Source organism: Apis mellifera, linkage group LG7 (assembly GCF_003254395.2).
Source record: "Apis mellifera strain DH4 linkage group LG7, Amel_HAv3.1, whole genome shotgun sequence".
In the NCBI taxonomy this organism is placed as follows: domain Eukaryota; kingdom Metazoa; phylum Arthropoda; class Insecta; order Hymenoptera; family Apidae; genus Apis; species Apis mellifera.
In genome coordinates, this window is record NC_037644.1 from 12,960,071 (window position 1) to 12,969,609 (window position 9,539).

Below are 9,539 nucleotides of genomic sequence, written 5' to 3' on the forward strand. Positions count from 1 at the left end.
ATTAAAATTACCAAAGACAAAAATAACGAATTATTTTTACTTGTACTTCCTGATACTCGAATTTAAGAAATATTCAACATACGTCGCAACTTTTACAAATTTTAAACACTTTCGTTTCGTTCGATAAAAATCAACAAATTACGCATTTATTTTCGATTGTGATCGATGATGAATTGTGTCGAATCACGTAGCAGTACGTGATGAAACGTAGTCGTAGAAGATGGAAAATTTCCGATCCGGGTATCGAAAATCTGTTCAACGTTTGGGTTTGCTGACCGGAAGAAATATTTCGGTGTCTTTTTTCCTCGATCTTCTGCACCGATGGAAATCTGACAGATTCAAAGAGGCAGCACGGGAAAAATAGTAAAAATATTTCGATAGTGGAAACCTTCCTTTCACGAGAGATCACAACACATCACTCTTTCCGTTTCCCCTTCGCTTAACGTTCGAAGGCTTCTTTATTAATCGATCGAAAACTTGAAACCTCTTTTTTTTTTTCGAAGCAAACTCGATTTTTAACACTTTTGATCTTAACTTGAATAACGAAGAGCAAACAAGCTCGTGGCGGAAAAATCGATTTTTCAAACAGTTGAATTTCAATTGCTCATAGTACAGGTTATGTTATGCGAATCAAATGGTTCATCTTTTCGATCATGAATCGTACGATTTTAAAGATGCTTGAAAAAATTATGGAGGAAGGAAAACAAGACAATTAGTTTCTCTACCTCGTGATAATCTGTAGAAATGAACATGATAAATGATCGTAAAGATATATGAAATATAATTAATTTCCCTTGCAAATATTCGACAGAAAAAGAAGACAAACTACGGTTATCGATTCGAAGGGGAGGAGAAAAAAGAGCGTTGCTGAAACAAAACGCTTGAATGTACACAGTTAAAAAATCTCTCCGTATTTTCCGTTTCGAATGCGCGTGTTTAGAACCGAAATACGTTCGACGAGGTTTTGTTTCGGGGATGCTAATGAAATTCGTTCCTCGTGCTTTCACATTAGTTTCGGTGCTAATTGGCTTTAAAAGTACTGGATATATCCGTTAACTCACTTTTTAAGAGTCGAAAAGTTTTCAAAGTAAGAGAAAAATGTTAAACGAAACAAAAAAAGAATCATTTCGATAATTGAGAACAAATTTATTGAAAGAAAATTTAATAATCGGAGAATAAAGTTAATTCGATAACTTTGTCGTTCGAAACTACGAATAATCGTAAATAAGCGCGTATATTATACGAAGATCAATTTATAATAGCTATAATAGCTTATTCTTTTGAGAATTATCCTTCACGTCCTTTCCATGCTACACTTTGAAAACGTCTCGAGTTCTCTGCTACCTGCTTCAGGAGAAAAAAAACAAAACAAACATCGTACTGTACTATTCGACTGATTATCCTTTCGACAATTATCCTTCACGCGTCCTTTCCATGCTACGCTTTGGAAGCGTCTCGAGTTCTCTGCTACCTGCTTCAGGAGAAAAAAAACAAAACAAACATCATACTGTACTATTCGACTGATTATCCTTTCGACAATTATCCTTCACGCGTCCTTTCCATGCTACGCTTTGGAAGCGTCTCGAGTTCTGCGCTGCTCGTTTCAAGGAGAGAAAAAACCAAACAAAACAAAACAAAACACATCGGCCGTTTCCTGCACAAACGCGTAACTAGGCGACTAGGTGACGTAAGCGGACACGTGTTATTCATAATATTTTAACGCGTCTCCTCTTCGAAACCGTTGACGGTTTAAACGGAGGAACGAGGAACAATTTTTATTGGCCGTCGTGGAACAATGGTGGCGCGTTTCCACTCGTTTCACAGTGCGGTGAATTGAGGATAGCGGTGGAAGGAAGAAGGGCCGGGCGGATGGAAGAACAACGGAACAAAGGGAGGAGGATACGGATGGAAGACGGAGAAAAATAAGGGGTGAAAGTGAGGAAAAGGGAGGAGGAATCGGGAAGATGCCAAGGGTAGGTGTACGTGTACTATGTACGTGTATCGAGTATCGCGTATCGGAAATCGATGTTCGAGCGCCTGTTGCCGCAATGCATGCACGTTTTGTTTGATTTCGGGTAAGTGGTGTGCCATTTCGCGCGTGAGTTTTCCCTTTTTCGTTAAGTTTTTTTGCACGTTGAAATTTTATCTTGCATAGATAATAATAATAATAATAATAAACGGAGAATGATAATTAAATTCTTCGTATCGTTCATCTCTGATCAATTTTCGATTTATATACGTTTTATAATACGTATTTTCGTAATACGATACCGAAGGATTCTGTACGATATATGTATATATATATTCAAATGAATCGAGATACGCGAATCGAGATATAATGTGATACGTTGGAATTTATTATTAAAGGGATCTATTCGAGCGGAAATTTTTATTTCGTTATTGCTGATCCCTTATCGATTCGTAGATATTCGTATATATAGGTTATATAGGTTAGATTACATAATAATATAATAATCCATTCTGTAACCAATTTCCTGTGCCCTAACCACAATTCCACAATCGTGTATGTATAAACCCGCCTAAATTATAGTCCTGTTGAATTAAACATAAATATTTGTGAAATTAATAATAATAATAGGAAGATATTCATTAAGGAATATCTCTTATTTATCCTCTTCGTTCTTTTCGTTATAAAAAGATTGTTATACGAATTATTGGAAATATTTTCGATTATAAAAGAATTCTGAATGGTGATTGCATTATTAGTTGCTGGAATATTCTAGTGCTAATTGCTTCAATTATAGGGGAATACGTGGAATAATACAAATTGATTGAAAGCTTGACATTCGTAAATGTTACGTAACGAGAAACTATTTACGGCATTTTGAGCTATTCGTGGATAATTTGAATCGTCGTAATATCTGCAAAAATTCTCTATATAACGTACGTGCATAAAATTTTCTTTTGTTTAATATTATTTTGCCAAACAATATCGAGAAATTACATTAAAATTGTTTCGAAATAACGTTGTGCCTTAAAAATGAATTATAAATTAAACCATCTCTGCGCCATTAATTCTTAAACGATGCCTACAATTGTTTTAAATTTTTTGAAATAAATGATAAACTCGAAACTCATTTTGTCCCCTTCTTATTCTCTATTTACCAAAAAAAAAAAAAAAAAAACGATTCTATTTTAATCAGAGTTTTAAAGCGAATTCGAGCGTTACTCGAAGAGTCAATAAAGCTGCACGACTGTACGAACATTGAAAGCCGTGTTGCGTCGATTTTGCCCATACGTGGTCGAATGTATAGAGCGAAGATAATCCAGGTTAAATTATTTTGGGCAAAAGGAACCGCAAACCGCTATCAATCAGACTACGTATTTATCGTAATAACAGCATATATATAGACTTCCAGACGAAATTATGCGTCATATATTATTATGCTATTATTTGTTCAATTATATCATCATTTTGATATCACGTTGTATACAATTATTATACGTTTATACGTTTGTATTTGTTTTTTGATTGACCTTGAACCGATTAATTATCTTTAATAAATGTAAATGTTCAATTTTTATGTTTGTAAGCATTGTTATTGTAATAAAAATATATAGAACGATGCTATTTAAACCCGTTAATAAATTGGCGTTTATACGATAAATCAAGTGGATATCGCGGTTTAAAAATTAATTATGCACGATAATCTTTTTACAAAATTACATCATGGAAACGTCATTAAATCCATAATTTATGAAGTGCATTTAACTTGCTTCATAAATGTGTTACAATCATCTTAGTGTTGTATTGCTATTCATCGTAAAACAAATGCGTGTAACGATTAATTAACGGGGATATTATTAATATTCTTCTACGTTATGATAGATTGGATACTTATTCAAAGCGAGAGTAGATTAAATTTTCAAGATTCCCACGGAATAACGTAATTGATTCTACGATAATTTCTGATAAATGGGAATAAAAAAAAAAAGATAAGAGAATTTACCGAACATTTATCCGCATAATACATATAATTTCTTTACCCAATTACGCTCAATTTAACCCAACAATGTCAAACCTATGCGTCCCGTTTCACCAAGTTATCCTCAACGGATGAACTTCTGTTGAACTAATAGAATTTCTGATGCGCTTTCCTTTCTAATGAGACAGTATTAAATTATCCTGTTATCAATTTGTCATAACGGTAAAAGTTTTCGTATCATATAATAGAGAACAATCATACGATTAAAACTTATCCACATACGCTCCGAGATTTAAAATTTCCTTAAAAATTCATAAAATATCAAAAAAGATCAAAATAGAATGCTTTTTTTACCGATAATATAAATGTTCATCTTCCTTCGTTGATAAAATTTATTAAATCCAAATAAACCAATCTCTATATAAAGTTATTAAGGTTAAAAGTTTTACTGGATCACAACAATATACGTAGATCATGTTAAATATGAACGTCGTAATCATATTACCGTTTAATGATAATTTCGTATACCCGATTATTATCTCCGTGGATACAATCGATGGTAAAAATTTATCAAGACCGTATGTTATTAACGATTATCGAGATCTCGTTTAATTTCATCGCGGATTCGACGATATTTTGTACTTTATTGATGCAATCGATTTTCAAATGGCCGGAAATGAGCTTGTGTATTGACACACATGCGCGCGCGCGTCAGTTATGGCCCATTTAGGTCAACTGCCTGTTGTAGTAATGCACAATAACATTGCCAATGCCACTCGAGTCCGTTAGAATCATTGTTTTCGAGGATTACGGGGGGCTCGTTCGTTCATAGGGATTTTCTTGCCATTCGTATTCCGCACTTGTTATTAGTCGTGTTCCATCGTTCCTTTTGTCAGCTACGACTCGTCGAAAGAACAAGTTGGAACAAGTGTTCGTACATGCGGGAGAGATTCCATGTTTAATTCTAAGAACCTAATAAAACTTTCATTTTCCTCGCAATCAAATCGGATTATTCGTGACTTGACAATGAACGTAGGTAAATACTTTAAACCGATTTGAATTATATATATCCTCGTTCATGAATATCGAGATATTTAAATATATTGGAATACAAATTTCAGAAATGAATTTTAAAAAAATGAAATAAAAAATTTAAGCATATCAAATGATATTATAAATTGTTTAAAATGCCATAATCAATTTTCATTTTTAATTCCATCGTAATTTTAATTTCACAAGCATGAAACGTTTAATCAAAATTAAATAATATAAAATATTTGAGATATCCTTGGAAAATTGAAATTGTGCATAATTCATGTTTTCATGGTTTATTACTTATACTTAAGTATGTATATCATCGGTTCATCGTGAACCACGAAGAATAAATTGATATGGACGTTAACGCTATCCCTATATTAATCAAATCGATATGTCTGATCGTTGTCATTTAAGATGGGTAACGTATAGTTTTGCTATCTCCTACGATGCAATCACAAAGGGTGACAAGGATCCTTTGAAATGGTATTGAACGTCAGGATTGCAGAAATAGACCAGTAGGCCTTTGGTTAACTGAAAGTGAAACGCAGCCAAATGAAATCGTGGCGATGGTTCCAACGATACGTGGATATATCGAGGCCACGTTATAGTATTGTCAAATATAACCCGACACGCTATCGTATATTTTAACGAATAATGTCCAAGATAATAACGTCACGAGTGTTTCAGATAAATGTTGCCCAAAATGTTTTAGGAGTCTTTCGCGTTTCGAACGATATTCGCATGAAATAAATTCTCACCATGGAGAAACGATCGTTCTTTTCTTTTTTTTTTTTTTTATCCCAGATTTATCCCAGAGATATTCCTTCCCTTTTTATCCTACTTTTAATCGAGTAACTCTTAAAATACATTTACTCAAGCAATATGAGATAATTTGAAAAAGTTTTTCCATTAATACTTGATCAATCAACTTGGTAAATTTTTTTTGTAAACTATTTTTAAAAAGTTTTCATCAATAGTCTCTTTATTAAAAATTTAATTAACACGTATACTTATTCTCAGAATTTAATAAAATCTACAAGAAATTTTAATATAGTTCGCTCTTTCTACATATAATAATAATTCGAAAAGTAGAATCTGTTATATATAAAGCAAAATGTTAAATGTTTGTTAAATAATATTAACTTTTGATATGTATTTCAAATTCATTAAGATCAATTGAAAAAGAAATAATCAGCAGATTGCAATCGACAATTTTAATTCTATACCAGACTTATCAGAATATATTGATCAAATCACTGATCTTTCCTTTCAGAACAAGGACATAGAAAAATATATGATTCCGATTAAAAGACTTGATAATAAAAAATTAAACATGACAATGAAATTATTAATTCTCTTTTATATGTTTCATTCTATATTATTAAAATCAAATTAAACATTTCAATATTTTTATATTTATAATTTTTAGCATTTATTTATAATTTTAAAAATTATTTTTCAATAATTTTTAATTAGATATATATAAATAGAAAACATAATATATTGAGCTCTACTCTATATCAACTTATTAAAATAATATTTCATTTTTGACTTTCTTTTTGTAACGAAATTATTTTTCAACATTATTTTTAGATAAGTAACTATATGCATAGTGATGCAACTTATATTTTGTATTAGGTTACGTTGTTTAAAATGCAAATTTTTCGAAATTTTAAAGTCGAGAAACATTATTTTAAGTGCAAAACTTATCGTAAGGTTGACATTTTCATAACGAAATTGTCAGCTTGAAAAATGACAATTCTTATTGTAAATATTTATCATCGAATACATTATTGTAATAAATCAAATATAAAAAAGCATATTTTTTTTAGAAATATCTAATTTTTTCAAAAGTTTTATTGTATGCAGAAAGATAATATACTATATTTTTTTATTTTCTGATTAATTATCTTCTAATTAATCGAAATATTATATGTATACTATATTTCGTTATCTCGTTATCTCGTTAAATAGTTAGGTTATTTTCAATAAAATTTCGATACATGTATATATGTAATATTTAATTACATATAATATTTTTATATTATTTTGTTTGAAATTGAGATTAATAAATGAATAACGATATATAATTTATTATTTGTATCTTATCTGATCATATTATAATTATTGAGATATAATCACTGATGAGATCATATCATATCTTTATTAGATTAGATAAATTAGAATTAAAAATATAATAATAAAAATTTACCGAAAAAATTACATCGAAAGATGACATATAATTTCTTGAAATCACATTTTTCAATTCAATATTTATATTTCAAATTGCATATAAAATTTCACTTTTATACCACTACACGATTCAAATAACATTATTGCAAATGGCGTCTAAGGAACGTTGTAAATTCGCCACCTTGCGATAGAATCATTCAACAGCTTTTATCTTTAGTACGTTAAATTAAATTGTCGCCACTAGTTCCTCTGTCTACTTTACCGTCCGAGTTAAATAGTCGACCTATCATTGTTGACAGTTTTCAGGGAAAGCTTCCCGAAGCTGTTGCGAGAAACAAACGCTCTTTCTCGTTACAGCTTTTCAACTGTTTATTTTCCGCGGAATATTTATACTTTTGTTCGTAGATAGTGATTAGAAAATTATATAAAATAAATCTATACTAGGCACGAATTTGCGCTGGCGTAAAACTTCGAACAGAGAAAATGAGGTATTTATTGTAAAAGTAACTTTCTTTATTCCCGCGTCTCTATACATTTTACCATTCTATCGTAACCTCTATTGCATGTGATATTATTTTTTACTTGGATATTGTTAAATTTATTTTTAATCAATTACCAATGATCCCGTAGTTTTATGATTTATATAATAAATAATATTAAATAGATAAAGGGAAAAACAGGCGGGAACGGAATCACATCGCAGTAAGTGTCATACAAGAACCGCCATTTTCTATTGACATTTTCTCTTCGAAAGTAGGCTTTATATTAATTGTTTTATATATTTTTTAATTCATCGAACATTTTATATATCGTTTGTAAATTTTAATTTTATCGCAGTAATGATCCATTATGTTTTGTTTTATTAAGAATTTTCAAAAAAAACAATCTTGGAAAAATATACGAGAAATAATAAAATCTAAATATATACACGTATACGTGGCTTTTCTCTATCAACTATAGGTTTTATTGACTTTTGTATGTCGTGTAATTTGTTTGTTTCTTTTTTTTTTTTTTTTTTGTAAAATTACTTATTTCTCATAGATATATAATTATGTACGATATTAAATAAAATATTATACGAAATGAAAGGTTATATTTTGTGTAACATTATATCAAAATGGCGTCCATTTCTTTTCATTGTATAAAGCAATATTCTAAAATCTATATATTATTATATCAGATGTCAATAAATTTTAATAAATAAAATCTGTTCGATTTTTATATTTAAATTATTTTATGCGTGTTTATAATTGTCTTATCAATTTTTATTAATGCTACGAAACACGAATATATTCATTTTTATATTTCGTAGTTGTATTTATTTCAATTGTTATAAAATCGTTATATCTTAAAATAGAATACCTGATACTGAACTTAATACGCCAGTTCAGTAAAAGCCGCGATTGTTAACGTAGTTTTACTTTGATGACATATATATATATATTTTTTTTATTTAATAATATTTATGATATATTTATGATTATATATTTTTTTATAGTGGTAGATCACAAATGACAACAATGAATGGAAAGAGACCATCTTCAATCCCATCAAGACATCAGTCTGAAACTGTAGCTCAGCATTTCGACTTAATTAAGTACATTTATGATTGTAAATATCATATATAATTTTTCTTTGTTTTTACTTATAAAAAAATTTGATATAATCAAGTTTTATTTATTTCTCTATTTCATAGCATGGAATACAGTATCAAGAGAGTTAGATATGTGTCATAATCAACCGCACAGTAATTCTTCTAATTATAGAAATGGTGCATCTGTTACATATTATCAAGAAAGAGAACCAAATCCACAACTAAAAGGTAAATATAATGGTAAACTAAAAGGTAAATTATCATATATATTAATTTTTATTATATATATTGATTTATTGATTAATATTTTTTCCTTTTTTTAGATTTTGAGCCATTTAACCTTGAAGCCTGGTGGGGACAGCGTGTTGTTCAAAGCATCACTAGAAATGCAAACTCCTAGTGCCAGGCTCAACACATTGATTATAATCGAACATTTTCAAATAGACATAAAAAACAGAAAGGATAAATTCAGAGCTGCCGGAGAAAATTCTTTCCATTTCTAGAAACGATTTATTATATTGAAAAATATATTGAAAAATAAGTGATGGGGAGGAATATAGTATAGGTAAAAATAAGTATCTAGCAATCAATTTTGAATCTTTTTTATAACAAAGATAGGATATTAGCAAATAATCAAAGATGATGAAAAAAAAAGAGAAAGGGAAAGAGCAGGGTTATGGAAACATACGCAATATTAGTATGAAAATGACATTCCTCTAATCTTTTATCGTATTTTAACATAATGTCGCCTTTTCCTGGACCTTTTT

At 29.8% G+C, this 9,539-nt stretch overlaps 2 protein-coding genes across 2 annotated transcripts in view; one reads left to right on the forward strand and one right to left on the reverse strand.

Moving 5' to 3' along the window:
- LOC408914 (BAI1-associated protein 3) overlaps positions 1–7,332 on the reverse strand; it is a 124,688-nt gene extending 117,356 nt beyond the window's left edge. Inside the window, exon 1 of the mRNA XM_026441772.1 lies at positions 7,198–7,332. The gene's annotated coding sequence lies outside the window, so the exon portion shown is untranslated. The remainder of the gene's footprint in view (positions 1–7,197) is intronic.
- Positions 7,333–7,480: 148 nt separating this feature from the next.
- LOC725915 (MAPK regulated corepressor interacting protein 2) lies at positions 7,481–9,478 on the forward strand. Its single transcript, XM_003251337.4, has 4 exons — positions 7,481–7,666; positions 8,677–8,789; positions 8,875–9,000; positions 9,096–9,478. The coding sequence occupies exons 1-4, from the start codon at positions 7,662–7,664 to the stop codon at positions 9,170–9,172; spliced, it is 321 nt and encodes a 106-aa protein (XP_003251385.1). The 5' UTR covers positions 7,481–7,661; the 3' UTR covers positions 9,173–9,478.
- The last annotated feature ends 61 nt before the right edge of the window (positions 9,479–9,539 follow it).

Excerpts from the sequence above, each read along its gene's own strand:
- LOC725915 (XM_003251337.4), top strand. Across the intron at positions 8,790-8,874 it reads AATTAAGTACATTTATGATT|CATGGAATACAGTATCAAGA; the intron begins GTAAATATCATA and ends TCTATTTCATAG. Across the intron at positions 9,001-9,095 it reads ACCAAATCCACAACTAAAAG|ATTTTGAGCCATTTAACCTT; the intron begins GTAAATATAATG and ends TCCTTTTTTTAG.